Below are 26,710 nucleotides of genomic sequence, written 5' to 3'. Positions count from 1 at the left end.
CAAACTGTACCAGTAAATATAGCTGCTAGAATAACTTTATAATATAAAACCTGTAAATAATTTCAACCAATTACTGTTTATTTGTTCAGAATTTTCTAAACTTTCCGAGAATTCTCATTTATCATAGTAGTGACCATTTCAGCCGCTGTTTTATCTGACGAGATAGTGACTTCCTCTTTGGACCATGACTCCTTCCTTATTCCAAAAAGGATTTATCAGCATTTTCGTGACTTTACAAGCTGACAAGCAAACACTATACAGTCTCTCCTGTCAGCCAGAGAGAAGTATCCAATAACAGTGTAATATCTTGATTAGTGTCGTAATACTGTTTGTTCAGTCTTAGTTGCTGAATGTGTCTGGAATCTCGATCAGGATAAAACCACTTGGCTGCTTTTCATAGCAGAGAATCAAGAACTCGAAAGCTATAGTTTGCAACTAAACACAAGATGAAAATGTCAAAAGAAAAGAAGCATTTATTGCCAGGAATCAATGTCCGAAAACAATGATTTACAGAAGATGTTTTGATCAGTTTTACTATGTTTTCAATTCAACTGTTGTTGTCCTTATTATTAAAAATATATATTTAAATGGCAACTAAAGTGTTCATTTAAGTGTGTCTTAAATAGAACTTGGGCATCTATTGTATCATCAGTATGTGTTTGTTTGTGCAAAACTCTCTTTTCATTGAAATATTGACATTAGAAAATGTGCTTAAGCCCCGCCCACTTTATTTTTTCTGGAGATAAAATCTTGTTTACCGTAACCACAACCACTCTGCTGTGATTGGAAAATTATCGGGGTTCTTCATCGCATGTCCCAGTCTCCACCTCCAAAGGACTCGATGTATAAACAAAGCGGGGCGTTACTACAGCTAAGAGTAAGGAATAAGCTAGAAGCCGTTACTACGTGATCCCGTAACCTCTCATTCGCCCAGATTTCAGACGGGGCACAAGTTTAGTAAGTAAGTAAGTAAGTAATTTGTATTTATATAGTGCTTTTCCAGACCAGGGTCACAAAGCGCTTAGACAATCAAAACAAAATTCAATAAAGTATATACTTTAAAGATCAAGATAACACAGAGACAAACACAGGAGTTCCAGAAAATCAAGGAAAAGCCTGAACAAATAAAAACGTCTCAAGATTTTTCTTAAAGGAGTCAGTAGATCCATCAAGCGCAAAGAGAGAGGAAGATCGTTCCAAAGCTTAGGAGCAACAGTCTGGAAGGATTTCTCTCCTCTGGTCCTGAACCGTGTGCGAGGAACCATCAGTAGATTCTGATCCACAGACCTCAGAGCCCGAGCTGGGGTGTATGGCTAGATCAGATCCATGATGTAAGGAGGAGCCTGACCATGAATATATTTGAAAGTAAGATCCAGAATTTAAAAGTTGATCCTGAAAGAAACTGGAAGCCAGTGAAGAGTTTTAAGGATCGGAGAAATGTGAGTTCTTCTACTTGAAGTAATACGCTAAGAGCCATTACTACGTGATCCCGTAACCTCTCGTTCGCCCAGATTTCAGACGGGGCAGAAGTTTATTAAGTAATAACTTCAAAACATGGTCATAATGAGAGACTTACTGTATCTCAAAAAGATGTAGACTTCAACAAGCATGTGAGTAAGTCAGGATAGTTGGGTTTTTCCTATTAGTTGACCTGTAAATATACATTTTAATATAAGGTTTATTTGAAGAAAAAACGGAACCTGATCATACGTAGAATTAATGTATTAATGAAAAATAGGGAATTGCTTACACTTTCTTGTGTACTTAAGTTAATCGCGATAAAATAAATAACAATTGTTCGTTTGTATTTTATTTACAACGGACTCTCGGAAGCGTCTGTTCGCTGCAGCAGCAGCGCTGCTCGGGGTCACGTGACGCCTGCGTTTCCGACACAACAACTAGCACCGGATCGGTCAGCAGTTCGACTCTGCCCCCCCTTCGCCTGGCTCTCAGTATGGCGGACGGCGAGAGGTCCCCGCTACTATCCGACCTCGGAGACGGCGGCCTCGGCAGCGGCAACGGCGGCGTTTCCCCCGGTTCCGCGCCGTACGGAGCTCCCAACAAGCCCCAGAGTGAGTGTCTCTCCCCCCGCTTCCTGCTGCGGCTAGCCCCGGTTAGCATCCGCTGACTGGGCGTTCTGTCACCAGCTGATGGGATAATGATGAGAAAAGACGTTTTGACAGATGCTTTATCGCTTTTATAAAGATGTCATGCACGAGTAAAAATAATGTTGTAGCGAATTTCATGTTGCATTTCCCGACAAGTGTTCTGCACAGTCTGGAAGTAGCTAGAACTTGCTAACTAGCTAATGTAGCAGTGTTAGCAGAGGAGCTAGCTCTGCTCAGCACCGGGCGTTTGCTTTTAAAACTCGTCTCTGAAGATGTTGTTCGTAATTTATTTTTTATTTTTAAACAATTATTATTATTTTTTTTTAATTTTCTTTTCTCGAAATACTTCGTTTAAAATAGTAGCACGAATCCTTCTGGCTAGCAATACAAAAAGCACCTGACTTGATCGACGTGCCATTCGTCCAATAAGGAAAGAGGCACAGGGACACCCCACGTTATGTCAGCCAATCAGAGGGCCGGGTTATTGCGTTAGGGAACGCCTTCGAAGTCATGATAATAATTGTTAATTTTAGGTGATGAAAATCAGAATTCAGCAACTAAAAGTCATACTTTTTTATGTTTTCAGAATTGGAATCAGAACATTTTATTGCCAGTGTTGTAAACACAACAAGGGATGTTTTTTTTGTGGTGTTGGTACAGAATAAAAGTAGGAAATAATATAAAACACAACACAAGCAATAAGTAATTAAAAAAACAAGCACTTAGGCAGAAATTCTGCGTTGCCTTCCATCGAATAAACCTATTGTTTATTATTAAACTACCAACTATCATATTTACTAGTAAAACTAACTGATTATTCATCATATTTTTTATTTATTTATTTAGCTAATATTCATTTTATTAATCGGTTTATTTTTAAATGGAAACACCAATGCTACATATTATTGAATATTAGTTCTACGATGCATGTAAATAAACAAAAAGAAAAAAATAATCGATTAATTAAGGTTATGTATGTAGTAGAAAGTGTTTTTTTGTTTTTTTGTGACTGATCATATTTCTGAACTGTTGCCAGAGCTGTATGTTGCAAGTATTTTCTTGCTGACAAAAACCTTTTTGTTGGAACTGATCCTACTCCACATTCCAAGAGAGTTTTTCCTGCTAAAGCCCTTCTCAGCCCAACTCGGGGGGGAAAATCGTATTATCTCCTAAGACTTGAGGAAGGAATTTGGTTTAGTGAGGACACTGGGTTATTTCAAATGGTTTATTTACTAGTCCTTATAATCTCATAACTAAGACTTTTGTTTTCCTTTCCCCCCCACCCATAGGTTTCCCACCGTTCCCCAGCCCCACCCAGCCCTCTGTGCTTCTGGGCGAAGACCCTCCGCCCTACTCGCCCCTCACCTCACCGGAGAGCGGCAGCGCCCCCGTCATCAGCTGCAGGGTTTGCCAGAGTCTGATATCCGTGGAGGGAAAAATCCACCAGCATGTAGTGAAGTGTGGAGTCTGCAATGAAGCTACGGTACGTCTTACAGGGAACACACTTTACAATAATGTTGATGATTGAGTCAATTTATCGTAAAATATATTTAAAAAAAGATCTGCTCTGAGCTAACATAGTGATGTTAGCTTTGCATACACAAACTTTCACCCAATGTATTTGTTTAACGGTAATCTAGGTCCAAACTTGAGGTTCCTTTACTGTAAATATGATTTGATAAAACATGCAGGGACGCGCTAGTACATTTCTGCTCAAATTATTAAGTAATTTTCAATGATAGAGGTAAATTAAGCATACCTTAAAATACAGGGAGAATTTATTTATTTAGTTACTCTAATTAAACAAACATAACATATTCACTGCAAATACTAAAAACTACTTTTAAAACGTGCTTAAAGTGTGATGTAAACATTTATATTTATAAGTCAATAATAAATCATACAAACTTCAGTGCAGAGTAAAGAAAATTGAAAACTCATTCTTTTTCTTACTGCATATTTTTTGCCGAGTTTCTCACGTGTCATACACAATAATATACTATCATTTACACAATTTGAGTTGTGTGGTTGCATAAAGTAACTTTGATGAGCACACAAACACGCCGGTGGAGCGCACAAACGTTTTTTTACGGCTTGAAAATTAAATGAACATTAAATAAAATCGCAACCCCTGCGATATAATAATCGCAATTTTTTTATATATATATATATTATATCACAAATGAATTTACTCGTTCAGCCCTAGGACAATGTCATAACCATGTAATTACTAATAACTACAATTAACGTGTCTGTGGGTCCAGAAAAAAACTGCAGTACAACAAAGTTTTTCACAAAAGCTTTAAAAACTTGATAATTAAATAATATATCCTGATTGATCCTGAGTGATCAATAAAGTTCTACCTTACCTTAATAATTGACTAAGTACTGATTTTAAATCCTTAAATCTGAGCTTCAGCAAAATCATAAAGGAAGGCATGATTCTGTTGAACCCAAAAGCATCTTTTAGTCCCTTTAATAAAAATGTTGGCTCATCCTATTATCACATCATATTCCAGTTAACATTTTATGGAACCTGGTTTATTGCCAATAAAAAAAATCTGTTGAATCGATTTAACCTCCAAAAAAAAAGTTTTACTTTTGACCTTTTTTCCCCTCCTATTATAATTTAATCTTTGATCAAACTGATTCTACCTCCTGAGCGTAATTCAGAACTGGACTGTCCCAACACTTGAGCTGTGTCTCAAATCGCATATTTGCGTACTCTAAGTTAGTATTTTTAGTGCATAAGTGCGTCTCAATTCTTAGTATGCGAAATTTACTGCGCCATGCACACTAAATAGTCACTAAAACGCCCACAAAACTGAGTATGGTTTGATGGACACTATCTACCCTAAACGGCTCCATCTTAGGGACATTGTAAACGGAAGTTCGTCATACATATATATATATATATATATATATATATATATATATATATATATATATATATATATATATATTCATATATAAGTAAGTAAGTAAATATAAATATATATTTATATAGCGCTTTTCGAGACCAGGGTCACAAAGCGCTTTAACAATCAAAACAATACTCAAAACAGTACATACTTTAAAGATCAAGACAACACCGAGAACAACACAGGAGTTCGAGAAATTCAAGGAAAAGCCTGCACAAATAGAAACGTCTTAAGATGTTTCTTAAAGGAGTCAGTAGATCCATCAAGCGCAAAGAGAGAGGAAGATTGTTCCAAAGCTTAGGAGCAACAGCCTGAAAAGATTTCTCTCCTCTGGTCCTGAGCCGTGTGCGTGGAACCATAAGTAGATTCTGATCCACAGACCTCAGAGCCCGAGCTGGGGTGTAAGGCTGGATCAGATCAGTGATGTAAGGAGGAGCCTGACCATGAATAGCTCTGAAAGTAAGAACCAGAATTTTAAAGTTGATCCTGAAAGAAACTGGAAGCCAGTGAAGAGTTTTAAGGATCGGAGAAATGTGAGTTCTTCTACTAGAGCGGGTCAGAATTCTCGCTGCAGAGTTCTGAATCAACTGCAGGCGAGACAGCTCCTTCTTGTTAAGACATGAAAACAAACTGTTACAATAGTCCAGACGAGAAGAAACAAACGCATGGATTACAAGCTCCAGATCATGTTGTGACAGCATTTTCCTAAGTTTAGAGATTTTTCTCAGTTGAAGGAAACAGTTTCTGGTCAGTTTTCTACAGTGTTGAACAAGAGACATGTCTTTATCAAATACAACACCCAGGTTTCTCAGGCTCAGTTTGACAGACTGACCTAAGTCACCCAAGTACTGACTCAACCCTGGAACCTTATCATCAGGAGCAATCACCAGAGTAACATATATATATATATATATATATTCATATACTTACAGGTGCATTTTTCAGCAGCAGTAGAAGGATGACACGTCCTCGCTGCTGATACCGGCGTAAATATCTCGCCAATATTTTGTTTCTCATATTTTTTATCTTTATTCCTTCTTCCGAACTTGCAAAACGTGCTGCCAGCAGGTGGCGATAGTGTTCCAACAGCTGGTTGCAAGCATCGTTAAATAGTAGTAGAAGAAGAAGCTGTCGCATCATTTCCTGTTAGTGCGTAGCAGCAGAGTTTGATTTGAGACATACTATCTGTGGAGAATTTGCAACTAGTTAGTGTAGTACACTATCCTGATGCATACTAACTTCTAGCATACTAAGAGAAGTATGCGATTTGAGACACAGCACTGGATTTCTATTCCTGTTCTGCAACGTTTAACAGTGTTAAAGGTAAGATTGTTGGTCACGAGGCGCCCATCTGCCAGTCGCTCAAAAGCTGGCACAGACTCCTCGCTAGGATTCTCTCCGTCATTCTGTACATTAAAAAAAACAAAAAAACATGGTTAACCAGCAGACCGACTTCTCAATTACCTCGACAGAAGCGAAGGCGCGGCAGAATCGCAGTCGTACGGACGAGCGCAGATGAGCTCGTTAGATTCCGCATGTGTTACATCCACCACTGTCACATTCACAGGTTTTCCTCCTGATTTTAATCACCGTACAGATGGAAGTAGGAAATGTCGGTAGATTTTACAGACGGCGCGAACATATGCCCGACACGGGAAACGATTGGGTCCAGGCGGCGGCGGCGATGGGATGTTATTGGCTGTAACCTAAATGAGATGTGATCACAATCCACGGCTACCAGCCTGGGCGAGCAAATGTTCAGCCAATGCTTAGTGGGTTTTGTTTTGAAGAATATTTAGATCATTAAGAAAAGTAATTTGGATGAACATTTTTTGTGCTGGGTTTTATTCCATCATAACTCGGGGCCCATCTGAGAGCGAGGATCTGGGCTCTTGTAACTGTTATCGCTTCAGCCAGCCTGCAGACAAACAACCCCAACACACCAGAACAAATCAAAAGGGAAAAAAAATTGAATTTGAATCTTGGCTGCAGCAGCGAGTTCTCTGAGAGGCATTGAAATCAGAGAGAAAAGTCACTTCTACAGAGTTTACAGAGTTAGACAGTAAGTATGGAATTTAAAGGTTAAGTTAGACAAGCTGTTTAGTTTTGTTTCACATGTTTGAGTCAAAAACCATCATAAAGAAACATTAGTTTGGTTCAGGAATGTTTCAAGTTCTACCGCAGAAGCTTAAACACTTGTCAACAAGTGAATATTAATAAACATTATTTTTAATAGAAATAGTTCTTATTCCCTCCTTTATTTAACCCTTGTCTTTTTCTCTGGGTCAACGTGACCCAAAGACCCTAAAAACAAATGTGTTGAAGATATCCTTTGTGTTATCTCTGGGTCAAAGTGAGCAAAAGACTCTAAAACAAATGTGTTTGAGGTATCCCCTGTGTTATCTATGGGTCAAGGTGAGCCAAAGACTCTAAAACAAATGTTTTTGAGGTATCCCTTGTGTTATCTTTGGGTCATGGTGACCAAAAGACCCTAAATACAAATGTGTTTTAGTTAACTCTTGTCTTTTTTTTTCTCTGGGTCAACGTGACCCAAAGACACTAAAAACAAATGTGTTGAAGATATCCTTTGTGTTATCTCTGGGTCAAAGTGAGCCAAAGGCTCTAAAAACAAATGTTTTTGAGGTATCCCCTAGTTGTCTCTGGGTCAAGGGGACCCATAGACCCTTAAAACAAATGTGTCTGAGGTATCCCTTGTGTTGTCTCTGGGTCAAGGTGAACGACCTCCCTGGCTTCTGGAAATACAAATGCAGTAGCGGAGGTATTTCAACTTGACCCAGCCTCAAACACATTTATTTTCGGTCCTTTGGGTCACTTTGACCCAGATATTACACAAGAGATACCTCAAACACATTTGTTTTAGAGTCTTTGGCTCACTTTGACCCAGAGATGACACAAGGGATACCTCAAACACATTTGATTTTGGGCCTTTTGGGTCACCTTGACCCAGAGACGACACAAGGGATACCTCAAACACATTTGATTTTGGGCCTTTTGGGTCGTCTTGACCCAGAGACGACTCAGTGTTAAACGGGTCATACATTTATTTTGTTACAAAGGAGTAAAAACCTTTATTGAAAATTGAATGAAAATCATGGTACAATTTTCACAATTGTACATCCATGAAAAACACATTTAGTCATAAAAGGGTAAAAATATAAATTACTATTATCAACTCATTCAGCATTTCTTTTTATTAATCAAACCCAGAGGCTGCTTGAATCTCTTCCCTGCTATGCATTTCTTCCACACCAGATGTCACCAGTGGAGCGACTATGAGCCGAAAGGGGTCCGGGTCGCGTCTCTCGGCCTATTAAAAACCATCCCCAGGACAGGCCGGTATAATCTAGGAGTCCAGAGACTCGCGTCCTCCTCTTAGCCGAGGCGGTCTCAAAAGTAAACAGTGTGTCGCGGACCCACATGTGTACTTTTGCCGATGTGCAGCCGGGATGAGTCTGAACTGCACGCCGCTCTCTAATGGGGGGTTATTTGGGCTTTTAAAGTGAGCGGTTGCCATCTCACCTGGAACTGTAGTGATTTATTCTGACTCTTTGGCTTCCATTTTAATATTTCATCCCTCCTGTGTGTCTTGTCTCCCACCGCAGCCTATTAAAAATGCCCCAGCAGGGAAGAAGTACGTCCGCTGCCCCTGCAACTGTCTGCTCATCTGCAAAGTCACCTCCCAGAGGATCGCCTGTCCTCGGCCATATTGGTGAGATATTATAAAGTGTGTGTGTGTGTGCGTGGTTAGAGAGCGAGCGGCGAGGATGAGGAAACAAGGTGCAGTGGTGGGAAGAAAAAAAAATCAGCCCCTCAATTAAAGCCGCGGTCCCGGCCGGCTGTACTGGCGCTGCTCAGCGAGCCAGATGAGGAAATAACAGCCTCATTATAACAGCCACATCATCTATTTCACTTCTGCGTGTCATCCTTTGTGGGTTACATGGTGTCATTTCATGCACCGGTGGAAGCGGTTTGTGTGTGTTTTTTTTTTGCACCAGCTACACTCACTTTCAAAGAGCTAAGGGTGCACAGGGAGCTACTTTTGGGAAGTTCCTGCACAAACTTTCCAAAACATTCTTTATAAAGTAAACAAAATGCATTTTTTATAAATGATTAATTTTCTTATGTTCTGATGAGGATGAGCCTACTTGGCAGAATCCAGTGCTGTGTCTCAAATCACATACTTGCGTACTTAAAGTTAGTATTTTTAGTGCGTAAGTGCGTCTCAATTCTTAGTACGCCAATTTAGTGCGCCAGGCTAAATTGGCGTACTAAAATGCCCACAAAACTGAGTATGGTTCGATGGACACCATCTACCCTAAATGGCTCCATCTTAGTAAGTAGTACTAAGTAGTAGGAGAAGAAGCTGTTGCGTCATTTCCTGTTAGTGTGTAGCAGCAGTGTTTGATTTGAGACATACTATCTGTGGATAATGTGTTACTAGTTACTACGTACACTATCCTGATGCATACCAACTTCTAGTATACTAAGAGAAGTATGTATGTAAGTAAGTAAGTAATTTTTATTTATAGAGCGTGCCTAAACAATCAAAACAGTACTCAATAAAGGTCAAGATAAAACTGATAGCGACACAGCACAGATCGTACTGGGTTGTTCCCAAGTCAACCTAGAACTATTTTGTCTGTACTTCACCCCTCACAGTTGGATATATTGGACGATATTTAAAAAATATATATGTTAAATAATTATATTTAGCACTGTATCGATTATTTATAAAGTGTATAATATTTAAAACTCATAATTAACATAGGTTAGGTTAAACTTTATTGATCCCTCAGGAATTAAGTTTTTTTTTTCAATTAGCCACAGCAAATACAGCAATTTTTCATAAAAAAATAATAAAAATAAAATCAGAACAAGAATAAAGAGAAAGAACAAGATGATACAATCTAAGTCTAAAGATAAAGATGCAAATATCAACAGCGTTTATTTTGTAACGTGTTATACTTCGTGTCAATCTTCTGGCCGCTAGTCATCCTCTAGTAAATGCCAAGAGATTGACTGAGGACGAGAGGATGCAGTTGACTCCAGTTTGGACATATTTTGGTTTCAGTACAAATGAAAGCGGTTACTACTTCATAAAGAGTCATTTAAATTCCCGCTTTAGTCAAGTACTTGGGCGGTACTACCAAGTATCGTATTGCGTTGCAACCCATGTATTGTGATACGTATGGTGTCGCCAGATACTTGACGTCTCTCTAGTAAGTAGGGTTTTGACACCCTGTGCTGCTTTAACGTCACCATAACTTAGCGAGATAACTTTCTTCCAGCCGCTTTATTCGCTTTGTTCTTCCGTTTACTAACTAGTACCCTGGCTTGAATACTTGAATCAAACTACACGGCTAACTAACACATTTTTTCTTAAGTCTTTGGTTCGGCTCTTCACCTGAAGACGTACCGTTGTTGAATCTGCGAAACTCACTTAGTGTGTTATAATCATTCATACTTAAAGCTGGTGTCAAGAGTCAAGGTCCGCTCATTATTGTTTCATTACTCTAATGCCGAGTGGACCCGGAAGCCTTTTTTACGCTGACACTTCCCCGCGGTTATTGAAGCTATTTAAAACAACGGAATATGAACTATCCGAGATTCAATGCTGTCGGAACCAGATGTTTTTTTTCTTCTCCACTTTCTTAAAATCTGATAAACATAAGGCAAAAAAATGTTTTCCAGTTTAAAAATGACTTCCTACAACTTTCTACTAGCTCTCCCAGTTTCAAACGCGCCCCAAATTGTTTTGCTGGAACTTAATAACGCTGCCAATAATTTTCAATGTTTGTCAAACGACACTGTGTGTGTGTGTGTGTGTGTCAGCATCCAGGTGTACTCGTCACAACAGATAAGATGCCTGAAGGCGAAATCCTTTTTTCAAATGGTTTGTCTTCGTGGCGCGGTCGCCATCAATCACGAAACAAAGCACATCAACAATCTGTTTTGTCAAATTTGTCGCCTCGTACAGCAGTTTACGAGCGGCACGCGTCCACGGAATGTTGATGCGTTTCGTCGTGAGTGTGCGTGTCACATGACACGGGTGTGTGCGTACATGCCTGCGGGCGCAAAAATAAACGGAAAAATTAAACCAAATTTCAAGCTTAATAGAAAATGTAAAATTGTTGTCGTAATGTTTGTGTGTAAATCTGAAATTAAAATCCCCGTGCGTCATTCAAGGACAGCTTGTCAATTGAGATCTTATGATCTTATCCTGAAACATGGAATTATCTGAATGACGGGTGTTTTTTAGCATGTTTAGCTAGCTATGCTACAAGTAGCATATGCTCTTTTTTTTCTAATTCTTTGTTTATTTTAATGTTTTTTTCTACCATTGTGCCTTGGACCACTTTGAGAACTACTTTAAGAAAGGCTTAAGATTATTATTTTATTATGTAGCCATTGTCGCAGTTTGTCATCAAGCTAAATGTTAGCTTTTCACTAAATGGTTAAACTGCACCAAGGCTTCATTAGTTTTCATGTTCAATTGATTTATTCGATTCTTTTGATTTAGTGTTGGAAGAAATAAAGTAATATTTAGAGTCGAGCACCAACTTCACTGGTGTTTTCCGACCCTAAACACCGATAATTCTACCACCTGGTAACGGATGATTTCTCCGGCTCGTCGTATACATTCCAACCCAGACTCGCTGACTAAACCAACACGGCTAAGCGGCGAAGTCTCATAAGAGATTCAGTGTTTGTAATCTGACGACGTGTCTGGGTAATAAAATGATTGGCGGCTGAAATTAGCGTCAGCGTTTCTTTCCGCCGGAGTGAGACGACCGATTTACGACTCGAGCTGGGAAAAAAAAAAAAAGAAGCTGCTTCCGTGATGAAAATTGCGAAGTGTTAACGCTGACGATGTCTCGCTGTCTCATCCCATTCCAGCAAGAGGATAATCAACCTCGGCCCAGTTCATCCCGGGCCGGCCAGTCCGGAGCCCCAGCCGGCCGGAGCCAGGGTCTCCTGCGGACACTGCAGCAGCACATTCCTGGTACTGGTCCTCTTGTATATATATTTATATTTAAAAAACAAACGTATTTGAGGTAACCCTTGTGTTATCTCTGTGTCAAAGTGAGCCAAAGACTCTAAAACAAATGTGTTTGAGGTATCTATTGTGTAATCTCTGGGTCAAAGTGACCCAAAGGACCGAAAATAAATGTTTCTGAGGTATCCCCTTGTTGTCTCTGGCTCAAGGTGACCCAAAGACCCTTAAAACAAATTTGTTTGAAGTATCCCTTGTGTCATCTCTGGGTCAAGGTGAACGACCTCCCTGGCTTCTCGAAATACAAATGCAGTGGCGGAGGTATTTCAACTTGACCCAGCAGCACATTCCTGGTACTGGTCCTCTCGTATATATTTTTATATTTTTATATATATATATATATATATATATATATATTTACAGAAGATACAAATTGTTACTTCAGGGCGAGAAGGTTGTTACGACAACATCCCTAATTATTTGTATTGAAGGTTTCAAATTAATATTGTGAAAATATATGTATATTTGTTTTAGAATGATAATGATGTAGAACAATTACTATAGCAGGAGCTTATGAAAATGAATTAGCTCAGTTTTGTAGCTTTTTCACTTTAAACATTAAATAAATGAATAGTTGAAATTACTTTTGGATCTTAAAGTATACAAATAATGATATTTAAATGTAATAAATCACTTTATTTTATATAACAGTTGGATAACAAGTGAAAGGAAGTACCTCTGAGTCAAAATATTTGTTTTTAATTGCTTATAATACTTTGATAAATAACAAATTAAGATGTAAGAAATAAAAGTATTAAAAAAAACTCAACATTTTGATAATGGTCAAAAAGAGATTTAATAGTAATAAAATATCATCCAAATAACAAATGTTTTATAGTGTTTTAAGCTAACAAATAAGTGATTAAAAGGTCAAATGGATGTTTGGTATTTTAACTTTAAGATATTGTGAGAAAACAAAGTAAACAAGAAAAGAACATTTAAAAATACAGTTAAATCCTCATGAGTATTATCTTTGGTGTATTATTCATTTTGTTGTCATAATTATACATAAACATTTATCTCTGAGACATACTTGGACAATATGATGTCATGTTTCAAATAAATATTTAAAAATACATCAAAATACAAACAATGCATCAAAATTATAATAAAATACTGATATTTATATTCCATTTAACGCTGTACATACTATAAACTATTAAAAAAAACTTAGATTAAAGGTAAAGTAATGACTTCTCATTTCAATATTTAGTAAGAAACGAATGTTTAATGAAAAAACCTGCAGTGCAATAAAACATGCCTGTGCCAGCTTTCCTCGACCGAAGCTTAAAAAGCACATGCAAAGCAGCGGGATATTACGAATCAAGCCTCTCCGCAAAAGCGTCCATCACCTGAACTTATACATTCTCTGCCAGTTACTCTGTGCCCGAGAGGTTTTCGCAGCCAAATTTACGAGGGCTGGGCCTGAAAAATGACTTATCGAAAAGTCAAAACAGCATAGCGGCGGGCCAAGTTAACTTTGAGTTATAGCCGCAGATGCGTAACCCTATCAACCCTGCGCTCATATATTCTGCCGCTTCTTTGCTCTGGGGGGAGTGGAATTTAAAATGACTGCCCTTCTTAACAATGTGGCGGGCCAGGTAAAGGTGCGGACCCGGATATATGATGGAAGAGAAGAAGAAGAAGGTGGCGGCGGCGGGAGGAAAAACCCCAGCCGTTAAAAAAAGGATGATGGAAGGCGCTCAGGATTCAGGCAGACTTTTCCCTCCTGCATAAGGAAGGAGCGGCGACTGTGGGAGTCTCATCCGTGATCCCTTTGTCACAGATCCGCTGATAATATTCACCGTGATCCTGAGGCGGAATAATGCTTTCGGCCCAAAAGATGAATGTGCCTCGAGCAACACAAATGTATCGCCCGAGCACAGATCCGAGTAAATATCCAAACCCCAAAAACTATTTTTATCCTTCGTTTTTTCGAGTGAGCCGCAGCACCGTATGTGTGACGGTTGTGTTTAAAATCTCAACGCGACCCTCCATCGATCTGAGCGATGAGAACGTTTAAGCCGGTAATTCATTTCGGGAATGATCTTTATCGCTGTGTTTTTCGGCGCTCAAACGGTACAGCCGCCGCAGATCCGAGGCGCTTAAGCAATTAAGCGTCCGTTAATCAATGGGAGAATTACGGCGCCGATATTTCAGTTAAGATCATATTGTCTCGTCAATCCTGCCGTTGGGCTGCAGACAATAACACAACGGAGAGCAATATCCACTTTTACTGCTTTATTAATGAAGTTTAAATCATCGTTTGCTTTTACGAGGTTCATTTAACATATTTTTAAAAAATGAACCTTGTTTTTTTTTTCCTTTTTACGCTTGACACGGTTTCTACACTTTCATAAATACAACGATTAAATACTTGTAGGAGAATCATAGAAAAACGTTGATAAAATATTAAGTTTGTTAAAACACCGTTACTCTCGATGAAGCTACTTTATCGGCTGAATTAAACTATATTAACCTTTTTATCTTCCTCTAGTACATAAGAAATTAGCAAATGGTTCACTTTATATTAGCTAGTTATTCTGCACGGAAAGAAGTCGCGTTGCATCGACTGCACAAACACACTTGCTATGATAGTTAAATGTTAAAAATGGATAAATCTAACCGTATTTTCGGCTTTAACAACCTCACGTCGTAGACGGCAGAGAGTAATTCTGACATGAGGAACATCAGGGTTTTAGGTATGACAGGACACTGTTGATCTGCTGTGTTGTCTCCTTGTGTTCCCTAAATCTAACGAGTCGTTTCCTGATTTCAGTGGACAGAGTTCACGGACCGGACGCTGGCCAGATGCCCACACTGCAGGAAAGTGTAAGTAGTTCTCGACACCCTCTTACTGCACCCTGGAGTAATGATGTAGAGCACTTCTCTAGGTTCCTCCGAACGTGCTTTTCACATTTCTCTAGTTCTTGTTGACTGTCCTTCTCAACACTCCTTTGCCCCCCTGACATTATACCCCTTTTGTCCCCCTGACGTTAAAGCCTCTTTTGTGCCCCTTGACTTTCACGCCTCCTTTGCCCCCGTTTCGTGACACCTCCTTTGCCCCCTGACATGACGATTCCTTTGCCGCCCTGACGTTAAAGCCTCCTTTCCCCCCTGACGTTAAAGCCTCCTTTGCCCCCTTGACGTGTCGTCTCTTTTGCCCCTTTGACGTGTCGTCTCTTTTGCCCCTTTGACGTGTCGTCTCTTTTGCCCCACTGATGTGTCGTCTCTTTTGCCCCCCTGGTGTGTCGTCTCTTTTGCCCCTTTGACGTGTCGTCTCTTTTGCCCCACTGATGTGTCGTCTCTTTTGCCCCACTGATGTGTCGTCTCTTTTGCCCCCCTGGTGTGTCGTCTCTTTTGCCCCTTTGACGTGTCGTCTCTTTTGCCCCACTGATGTGTCGTCTCTTTTGCCCCCCTGGTGTGTCGTCTCTTTTGCCCCCCCTGACGTTGACATCACCTATGCCCCCCTGACGTGTCGTCCCTTTGTCCCCCTGACGTTGACACCTCCTTTTCCCCCCTGACGTCGACACCTCCTTTGCCCTTCTGACGTCGACATCTCCTTTGCCCCCCTGACATTTACACCTCCTTTGCCCCCCTGACGTGACGATTCCTTTGCCCCCCTGACGTGACGATTCCTTTGCCCCCCTGACGTCGACACCTCCTTTGCCCCCCTGACGTCGACACCTCCTTTGCCCCCCTGACGTCGACACCTCCTTTGCCCCCCTGACGTCGACACCTCCTTTGCCCCCCCTGACGTCGACACCTCCTTTGCCCCCCTGACGTCGACACCTCCTTTGCCCCCCTGACGTCGACACCTCCTTTGCCCCCCCTGACGTCGACACCTCCTTTGCCCCCCTGACGTCGACACCTCCTTTGCCCCCCTGACGTCGACACCTCCTTTGCCCCCCCTGACGTCGACACCTCCTTTGCCCCCCTGATGTTGACACCTCCTTTGCCCCCCTGACATCGACACCTCCTTTGCCCCCCTGACGTTGACACCTCCTTTGCCCCCCTGACGTTGACACCTCCTTTGCCCCCCTGACGTTGACACCTCCCCGCGACTTTAAACCCACTTTTTGCTTTCTTGACCTTGACGACTAATTAAAAACAACAATATTGAGGAGGATTCAAACAGTTCAAGTTAGAATCACACAATTCTTCTTTTTCTGTCGTCTCACATGTAAACATTTCTCACGAGGAGTGAACACTGTATAAAACTGCAATTTTTAACTTAAGCTTCAGCTCCGTTTCTGCAGAAGTTGTTTGGGATTTTTAGAAGTTTATCTGTGTTGGCTTTGATGTTCTTCCTTCACTCCTTCATCACTTGGATCCAAAATCCTCTTAACTTTGTAGTTGAGTTAACGTAAGCTGCATGAACGCCTCCTCGTGGATCACTGAGCAGTTCCAGTCTTCATATTAATGACTTTTGCAGATAATCTGATACGGAGACATCTTGAGTTAACTTCTTCCTAACATTGTCACTTCTTTCTGCAGCTCTTCTATTGGTCAGCGGTATCCTAGGAGGCGGAGCTTGTGGTGTTTTCTTCTCTGCTTGCTGTTCAGCGTCTCCTCCGCCGGGCTGATCGTGAGTTGATCCCTGATTTTGATTTTCTGATTTGTCTCTTGTATGAAAAGTTGTTTTCCTTTAATAATTTGATCACTTGAATCAAAATTATACGTATTTAAACTGCATTAACTATGATTGTTTGTCAGACACGTGACAAGTTTCTCATTTTAATTGAAGAATAAATCATAACCGCGTCACAACATTGTCAGAAAGTCCTCGTCTGCTCAGTTCCGGGCTCTCGGTTTGACGTAAAAACCCAGCAGACGTTAAACGATGTGGAGTCATCACAGTGTGGAGAACCTGTTGATGGAAACACTTGACAGATGTGGCAGCTGCACATGTTCCTCCAGGGCCTGCTTCTCAGACTCGCCATATTTAAACACACCAATATAATTCAAACGTTATTGATGATGTGCCAGGAACTCTTCATCATCTGCATTTAAAACCGAGCCAAAAATATCTGTATTCAAGTCGACGCTGAAGTTTCAATTCGGGCTCAACATGACGAGCTGAGTTTGGCCTGGAAATGCTAGATATGAGTTTATCCTTTGCCCAGTTTACCTTCGTCACCAGGTCTGTTCATTACGTTTATAGACTGAAGTCTAGCAGCTGCCAAGGTGCAAAGTTTTATCTTTTTATCCATCGCATAGATCCCAGGAACAGTCCGTAGTCGAGGAATAACGTTTGCATTGGACCAGCCTCACACTTAGTGTCACTTTTTAAAAAATAAATTCAAAATACAGACTCAATGGGAGGTTTAAGCTGTAGTTGAAGGTGTAACATTAGCTTTTAGCATTGCAAGAACTCTGAGGGTTTTCGTTATTGGTTGTAGGTTCAAGGTTACATTTTATAGAAAGTCATCTCAAGGTTTACCAAGGGGTACTGGGCTAGGACGACCTTGATGTTTTTATTGAGTTCATATATTACTTTTTTTTGTTGTAGGGTCCAAAATCTGATTTTATTTATTTTTTGCATTACTTTTTTTGGACTTTCTGTTATTTTAGTCGTTATTTTAATCAATTGGTTTGATGACAAATGTTGCGCAACAATATGGGAGGGAGCGTGGGATGCAAAAGGTATGTCGGTATGTTTTGAACAACATGTTTTAGGCGAAGTCTATAGTAACACACAGGTTGAAATTCTGCCTCTCTGGTCTGCCATTTTGACATTCCGCTTACTTCTGACCCCCCCAGCATATCGACTTTTTTACTCAAAATCAGCCAGAAGTAATTAATTGCTATTCTCTATAACAGGGGTGGGCAAGTATAATTCTTCAAGGGCCACATTAAATTATGCGAATGTTGTTAGGGGCCGTCAAGCAAAAAGAAAGGGGGGGAAAAAAATCCCTAAAAAAAAAAAAAGGACATTCGTCATTAGGCCGTGACTTTTATTCAGCTAAATAAGCTGCAATTTTATTCTTGTATAAATGATTTTTTTTTCAAAACATTTCTTTAACTAACTTATAAAAAGATGTTTTGAGGGATTAATATTTTCCCCATAAAATTACACACAAAAAATAAATGAGTGTTATGTTGAAATGTTAATGAATAATAAATACAAAATACATTTGTTAATGCATTATAACCATTTATACATGATCATACTTTGACGTTACGAGGGCCGCAAAAATACAGTCAACAGGCCACACTGTGCCCAGGTCTGCTCTATAACGTGGCCCTCAAGCCAAAAAAAGCGTAAATTCCAGACTTTTTTTCCTGAATGTTTCCAGCCTCACATTTGATCACAGGTCGTAAAGTACCTTTTTTTTAATACGTTTGTTTGGGCTTTTCCTTCGTGTACTAGTGGAAACAGGATCAATATCCTGAACAATTGTTAGTAGCTTTTTTTAAGTACAAAACAATGTCCAAATAAATCGATATTTTCCGGCTTCAATCATGTTCTGAACGAGGCAGCAAAGGATGTTTAAAGATCCTACTCCACACCAGAGTTTTCAGTCTGAGCTCAGCAAACAACCGGAATTGACAAGTGTGTGGGGGGGGGGAGTCGCTGGAGGTGGAGGTGGGGGAGCAACCCTCTGGCAGATTGGTAGCGGCAGTTTGCAGCAGGAGACTTTTTGCTCGGCACCGTTTCATCGAGGAAATGACACAATGGTTTCACCCGGCACTGCAGCTTCACTTTCCATTTACGAGCGCACTCTGAGAAGTCTATGATGTCCAAATCCAGAGAGCGGCGCTTGTAAATAGCATCTCACGCGGGAACGCTCGGCTGCTCTTTTATTAAGATACTGCAGGAAAACCTCACAGGGAAGGAGTCGACGCACCATTTAACAGACTTTACTTCCCAGGAAATATTTCTTCAATAGCCCTTGTTTCTCTCTAGACTGCCAATAAAGTAAACATTCTCCTATTTGACCAATAGAGGGCGCAAGACAATCATGAATAACTGCGGTTAAGTTGTCTCTCCTGGCATAAATAGAAACAACTGCAGTCAATAAAATAGCCTGCCGTAGTACATCAAATACACACATATTTATTAACTAAAAACACATTAGAAGCTGCAGTTGAATCCCTTCAGAGTCGCTCCATCACTGCACATCAAAGCTCTATATATATATTATGATGCCATGATTGAGATGAATTGTATTCTTTTTAGCTTAATAGTCGTCATTTAAATATTCCTGACAGCAACAGCTGTTGGGTCTGATTTACCAAACGAACACGAGCGACGAGCTGTCAGTCAAAATCACTAACGAGAGTTTGGGATTCCAACTTTTCATTGGAATAGTTTCCATCTCACGCCTGACTGAGCTGCCGGGGTTGTGTACGTTATTGATGATGAGGAATAATCACTCGTCGTACATTTGTGTTGCTACATTCTTTAATTTTTCTTTGTGACGAATGCGGCATTTCTCACTATAAAAAAAAAAAATGTGTTAGTCCTTTTCGGTTTCTATCTTGGTCGTGGCAGATGAAACAAGAAGGCTCTTCCTCTCCCGGACGAGCAGAGCAATCTTTCCAGCATATCCTCGGTCTGCCCCGAGGCTTCCTTCCAGTTGGGCAAGCCAAGATCATCAGAGAGGCGTTAGAAAGCTTCTTGACAGGATGCCGAAGTGCTCCGGCTTGCCGCTCTCGAAATGGAGAAGCAGCAGTTTCACTCTGACCCAGCGACAGACCTGTCATAAGGTTTAGTGCTGCCGCCGACGCCACAAACGGGCCGTTTGGTGCCGCGGCCCGGGCACTCGTTTCTCCTCCGCCGACGTCGGGATGGAAATTGGTGTCGTTTTCGAGGCGGGGTAACTCGGAGCGACGTGAAGTGATATTTGAGGGAGTAAGAATTTTATCCTTTTTGTGCAACTGAAGAGTGATTCTGGCAGAGATTTTCGAGCTTGGAGTGTTTGCAAATTCTGATACTTCAAATCTACAACGATGAGTTGTGTCTCTCCACCGTCTTCGTCGCTCCTTTGGACCAGTTAACAAGGACTTGAGGCTAAACTACTGTTGCTGCAGGGAGGGAGACGAGGCAGGTGGAAGGAAACATGGGTCACGTGTCAAACCTCAAGTGGTGCTTGAATATTTACACATGTTATCTTGGTACGTTAATTTAATTTAATGTAAAACACAACATTTTTATGAAGCTGCAACTCCTGTTAAGGGACTGGCTAAGTCTGATAACCTTTCTTGAATAGCACAGTATACCCCAGACACCCAGCCGTAAATGGACCTCATTCCGTTTCATCGACCTCTGCAAGACTTGTCTGGCCTTTTGGTCGTTTTTTAACTAATCAAGACTGTTTTCGTGTTCATAAACAACAACAGTCAAAAAATATTTAAGTAAACATGCATAAACTAGCAAGCACAGCTGTTGCAAGCAGTCCCTGACGTGGCTGAAAACCTTATAACAATAAAACAAATTTACTTTTGAATGTTTTGCCGAGTTGCAAAATGTCACAACCCTTCTGCGAGTATGCCAGAGAAGCCTAGGACGAAATGATTTTTTTAAAGTTGTACCTCGGTTTCTATGGATGGATGAAGGCAGGAAAGCTCTCAATTGATTTTTCTGTTTAGTGAATTTGCTTCAGTCCTAAGACATCCAAAAAAGTGCCAAAAATTGAGCTCGCTAAGGCCAGAGTCGGGCTCCCACTTTTGTATTCCAAGCTCATTTCCTGGTCAGATGGTGCTGAAAACTTGCCTGACGGTTAATGATCTCCCACCTAAAGATGGGCCACTTGGAAAAGACAGTTCTCAGCTCATAAATGAACACAGCCGGGTAATTTGAAGCAGATTTGTGTTCTGGTGTTTCCCCCCCGAAATGCTCTTCCAAAGTCACGCCTGCCATCTTCATCAACGAGCCTTCGCTCCGAAGCAGCTGGGCTCTTCATACTTGATGGGGTCTCGGGTTCCTCTCCTTCACCCCTCGCTCGCTCTGAAGTGTTGACTGTCGTCTTCTCTGAGCCGATCGAAAAGCTGCGCCGTGGTTGAATTCTCCGGCGGTGGATTAAAGCCGCCGGTTCTTTTTCGCCGGCGATAGATTACACCAACTAAACGTTGCTTCTGTTGGTCCGTCTTTGTTTAACCTGGGGATTAAAGAGATTCCACCGGCGGATTGGCTTTGGATTAAAAACTTTCTGTAATACCTTCGTCGAAAATGCTGTACAGCGATCCGTCAAATGACTTCTGTTTTTGTACAATTTACCACCATGTAAATAACCTCTTTGTTTCGTAAATCTTATAATCCATGGTCCTGTCAACAAGGTTGAAAAACCGCCAATAGTTGGTGAATTCTGAGACGGAATTTACCTCGCTCTGCTTAATTTGAGTAACAGGGTTGTCTAGACGAGATAATGTACAAACATAATTTAAGATTCCGGTGTCAGGGGAGCACCCTTGGTTGTAGGGGTTTTGTTTGGCTCTCTGTTAAACCCGTTTGGTGCAAAGATAGTACTTCATTAATCCTCTTTGCCTAAAGATTTTCATACCCTGCACATTTCTCTTCATGGACTGCCTGGTCATCTAGCAAGGTTGCAATCGGCACCATAGTGGAAGAAACTCCCTCTTTAGCGCTCAACCTCTTCAACTCTAAGATCTACTTCCTCCCAGACGTGGCTTTTTAAGATGAGCTCAGAGAATTTATCCATTATCATTTTTTTATGTTACAAGAAACCTTCTCACTCTGTGCAGTTGAGGCTTTTGAACTAAATTTAATAAAGATTTGTACCTTCAGGAAGTCCTCTGTACGTCTCATCACAGTGCTAGGGTTTGAACTCTGATGATTTCCTCCTCCCTGGAGGAATCGTACTCATTTTGAAAAGTGTCACTAAGACTGATGCTATAGGGTGTCGTGAGTTGATAACCTTAAAATAGAAATTTGAAAATTGTCTTTTATTGTTGGTTCTACAGCCTCAGGGGGATTTGACTAAACCGTTCAAGTTGAGAGTTGGTGAGCCTGGGGTTTAAGGTCCTGTAGGTGAAGAGTTAGCAGAAAAATGTAGCTGGTGTCATCATCAGCTAAAGTAAGATTTGATGTCGCATTTGCAGTTCTTTTAAAATAATTTTATGCAAGGATAATTCACTGCTTTCAACTTTATCGTATCCGTCCTTTTGGTTTCTTTAAGAGTGTGGTGAAGTAGGGATGGGAGCTTGATTTCTCCACCAGAGTAACATGCAGAGACGGCAGTGCTGTCCTAATCCAGACCTTTGTTTTTTTTTTTTTTTAAGTTGTGGGATTTGGGTTTTTGCAAACCAAGAACAAGATGGCAGATTATAGGGTTTCGGTTAAAACTAGTGGTGTTAAAATATCGATACGATGATTTTTTTTTTTTTTGCAATATCTTGAAGAGAATTTGAAAGATATTTTTATTTTTCGCTTTCAAATCATTCTATTTATTTTTCCTTTATGAATTACAGTTCACCAACGTTTTTAAGCTTGTATAATTTGATTTTTTTACATTTTTATTTACAATTTACCTGCAAATATTCAAGGTGTTCTGCCAGATGGGAGCAGTCATTATGTTTTCTGCAACTAAATGAACAATGAGATCCTGCGCGATCACAGCGATGACTGAGGACGAGAGGATACAGTGACTCCAGCAGCTTTTAAAGCCGATGTTTGGACATATTTCGGTTTCAAAACAAATGAAAGCAGTTACGACTTCGTCAAGAGTCATGTGGTCTGTAAATTCTGCAACACCAGAGTCAAGTACTCGACAATACTACACATATATACTTGTTACTACAGTATCACTATAGGTTGTATTGTTAACCCTGTCCCGTTATACGCATCGAATCACTAGATTCTTGCTGATACACACCCCTAGTTAAAACGGGGTCTTCTATATGCAGCCAATGCACGTCAAGTTGAAGACGAGGGATTGAGGCCACGTACTCCTGACCTACAAAAACACACTTCTAAGGATGAGCCCTAGACCAGCAGTTGATTAAAGCCAAAATCAGAAGTAGAGGTCATTTCTTCACTGGGTTACAGAGAAGAAAGTAATGGTGGAGCTCGATCACATTTTCAAATGTACAAAAGTACTTATAAAACCCTGCTTTTATTTAAGTTTTTCCTCTCTGTCTCCGCAGGCCGGTACGTGGATGAAGGCTCAGACCTATCAGGGGATCTACGCCTCGTGGGCCGTGCTGCTGCTCCTCGTCCTCCTCACCTTAGCTCGGGCGTTCTACTGGGCGTGCATGAGGGTCAGCCAGCCGCTCCAGAACTTCACATGAAGCCCCCCCCCCACTGGTGTCTTTACCCCAAAAAAAAAGAAAAAGAAAAACCAACTGGTCAAGCAGGAGGACGGACGGCTCGAAGGCAGAAGAATACTGATTATTTATTAAATCCCGGAAAGCCGTCGTCCTCCTTTTACTTTTAGTCTAATTGTGTTTCTAAACTGGATGGCGGTCGCTGCAATATATCTGTCAGTGCTGATGATGCTATAGCCTAATGTATCTATTCTAATCTCGTGGCCAGTGTGGGTTTTATTTTTTAACACCGATTTTGTCCGTTTTCCTGCCTTTTTGCCGCTTTTAAATTCCTTTTGTCCGCCTCATCCGTTTCACCAATCGTAGACATTGTTTGGACGATCACTCTTGAATCTTTTTTTTTTGTTTGTTTTCATGTGAAACTGAGCGATGAAGTCCGAGGAGTCTCGGGTCGTGACGTGTTTTGTGATTCTCGTTGTTGCGAGTTTGAGGAGGTTTGACGAGGATTTGTTTCTGAACCCTGTGCGATTCTGTTCAGTCCCCAGGGAGCTACTTTCATCCAAAGTCGCTTGAAAGCCTTAAAAAAGAAGTGGTGATAGTTGGATTGAACACACACACCATCAGACACACACTCACACACACACACACACTCCTGTACACATGCCCATCAGCACAATGGAAGAACGCTCTTTGAAAAACATCTGCTCAGACTTCCCTGCCTCTGTCTCCAAGGACAGACCTGAGAACATCATTGTTGTCGTCTCAGCCAAAGCAAATCTGTCAAAATTCAGAAGTTTCTCCAGCACGCCGCCGCCGCCGCTCACGCTCGCTCGCCCTTCCAGCAAACGCGTTTGAACTCGCTGCCAGTTGAGGAGGAGGGCGGGTTCACACCAGGCGCTCCCGACTTCCTCCCACAGTTTGGGAAACATGCGGCTTAGGGTAATTAAACGGCGGATAAATCGCGTCTGTCTGTCACCGCACGTCCACGTCACTCAACCCCGGCCTTCGCTCACCGAATCGGATGCAGCAGCCCCCCCTCAATCCTGTTCGCGTAAGCTCGGTGGCTAATGACGGTTTGGCCCCCCCGCGGCTACGCTAAACTTTCCGTCATCAGACGAAAACGGTTCAATATAAACGAATTCACTGATCAGTGAGTTCAGGAACCTTTACTCAGACGAGATCTTTAATCAGTTTTGGCCCACGATATCGTCTAATCCCACTCCTGACGCCAACACCTGAAATCGACTTAAACTAGCTTTAAGTGAACTGATTAAACGCGAGGTGATTGTTCAGGAAGAGCGTGTGATGTTTGACAGTTTGATCGGCTTGCTTTAACTTCCAAATCCGGACGCCACCACACGTTCGGTGCCTCTCTTGAGGATGGAACTTTCAGGCAAGAGGTTTTTTTTTTTCGAGGCTTCATCTCAAGCCAAGGCCAGTCTTGGAAACCACTTATGTTCAAGCAACCCGTCGGTTAACCTGACATTACCATAAACATCGCATACAAAACCCCTAGTAACCGCATTTAAAGATGCTCACTGGAGTAAGACTTGCACGGAAGAAGAAGGACTAAAATCTTTCCGAAGAACGTACATATCGGTTATGACGAGAATATGAAGCGTATCAACGCAGATTAGTCAGAAGAAGGTTCCAATCTTTCCACAAGGTACAGATTGACCTGAAATCCCACCGGCGACGCCATTGTTATGGATTAATATTGAAAATATGTTCCGTACGATGGTTCGGATTTGCTGACACGATGCTACGTCTTTGGAGACGGAGGCCCCGAGAGGTTCAGATTGAGCTCAAACTTCAAGGCCAGTGAGAGGTTCTCTCCAGATTCAAACTCTTCTTCAACCCTTTCTTGGTTTTCCTGGAAAAGCTGCTTTTATGAAATCTGTCATTTTTTTTTCTGTTGTAAATATGTTTGTTATCAGAAGTGACTAAAGCATATGTTGCACTCCAGGTTTTTAAACACTACGGCTGTGATCAAAGTTTTATTTGCTGATCCGTTTTGTTTTCACTCGATGATTATCACCGTATTTTTGTTCTGTTCGAGGAGCTACTAACCCGACGAGCCTCTGGTCCGACATCATCGCAACAAACATCGACAACACATTCCAGTACACACACCTGGCACCTTACACACACACACACCCGCTGGACACCGCAGGTCATGTGATGACAGAAGAACGTCTTCAAAAAACCTACCGCAAAAAAATTTGGCCTCATGAATAAGTCGCAGTTAATAATGTGGCAGAAAAGGAGTCCGGCGTGTTTGGAGCGCCGGCGCCGGTCCGAGGGCATTTAGAACCATTTTTCCTGATTCACCGCCTACATACGTGGTCTGAGCCGTTGTTTTTTTTGTGAAGCCCAGGTTTGCGGAGCACATTAGGAAACGAGGTCGTTCGGAGATTCCTGGCTGATGCTCTTTCAGACTTTGTTTACACACAAATAAAGACATGATGATGTATCGACTGAATCGCCTCTTCTTTTCTGAAGGCAACCTTCGCCTTGACACGGCTTAGCTTTACATGAGGCGCACACACACACACACACACACATATACAAACACAAAAGCAAATATTTTCTATTACAAATCTGTTTTACTTATTTCTTTTTTTTTTAGTTATGAGTTTAATTTAATTTCTCACACATCTGCATGTACATTATAGATAAAATATGCATAATCTCTTTAAGTTTTATTTTTTAATTAATTCCCTTCAATTTCCTCCACAAAATAACATGTTTTGGTTGTTTTTATCTGTCATTTTGTTTATCTTATGATGTACATTTTTATTGTCTAAAATATTACATAGATTACAATTGTTTTTCCCCACATTTTCTCGCGTTTATTAAATTATCTCAACATATTTAATTTTAGTGTATTTTTTTATAATCGCTAAGACATGTATCTATAATTTATTTTATTTATTTTTCACCAGTATTAACCCTTTGTCTTTTAGAGTTTGGCTACTTTTTATGTATTTTATTCTTGTGAAATTTTACTTTTTCTAATAGGTTTGGTTTTAGATGAGAATTTTAAATCATCAAATTGTATTTATATATTTATATATATATTATTATATATTTTCTTTGCACATTTTCTGATGCCTCTGATCATCTTTTTTTTAATTCATTTTTTAATTAATTCCCTTCAATTTCCTCCACAAAATAACATGTTTTGGTTGTTTTTATCTGTCATTTTGTTTATCTTATGATGATGTACATTTTTATTGTCTAAAATATTATATAGATTAAAATTGTTTTTCCAAACATTTTCTCGCGTTTATTAAATTATCTCAACATATTTAATTTTAGTGTATTTCCTTTTTATTGCAAAGCCATATCTCTTCCCCTCTTCTATCTATGTATCT

The 26,710-nt window shown here is 40.6% G+C and overlaps 1 protein-coding gene across 1 annotated transcript; it reads left to right on the top strand.

The window, feature by feature from the left end:
* Positions 1-1,877: 1,877 nt before the first annotated feature.
* Positions 1,878-25,808, top strand: pip4p1a (phosphatidylinositol-4,5-bisphosphate 4-phosphatase 1a). Its single transcript, XM_087810288.1, has 7 exons — positions 1,878-2,072; positions 3,398-3,591; positions 8,653-8,759; positions 11,948-12,053; positions 14,884-14,936; positions 16,602-16,692; positions 23,214-25,808. Exons 1-7 carry the CDS (start codon positions 1,955-1,957, stop codon positions 23,355-23,357), a joined length of 813 nt encoding a protein of 270 aa, XP_087666414.1. The 5' UTR covers positions 1,878-1,954; the 3' UTR covers positions 23,358-25,808.
* Positions 25,809-26,710: the final 902 nt, after the last annotated feature.

This window comes from Callionymus lyra, chromosome 16 (genome assembly GCF_982586985.1).
Source record: "Callionymus lyra chromosome 16, fCalLyr1.hap1.1, whole genome shotgun sequence".
Classification (NCBI taxonomy): domain Eukaryota; kingdom Metazoa; phylum Chordata; class Actinopteri; order Syngnathiformes; family Callionymidae; genus Callionymus; species Callionymus lyra.
Note: the sequence above shows the minus strand (reverse complement) of the source record. Positions and strands in the feature narration are given on the sequence as shown.

Bases quoted from the DNA above. Each gene is read 5' to 3' on its own strand.
- pip4p1a (XM_087810288.1), top strand. From the start codon at position 1,955: ATGGCGGACGGCGAGAGGTCCCCGCTACTATCCGACCTCGGAGACGGC. The intron at 3,592-8,652 runs GTACGTCTTACA...CTCCCACCGCAG, and splicing joins GAGTCTGCAATGAAGCTACG to CCTATTAAAAATGCCCCAGC. The intron at 12,054-14,883 runs GTACTGGTCCTC...TCCTGATTTCAG, and splicing joins ACTGCAGCAGCACATTCCTG to TGGACAGAGTTCACGGACCG.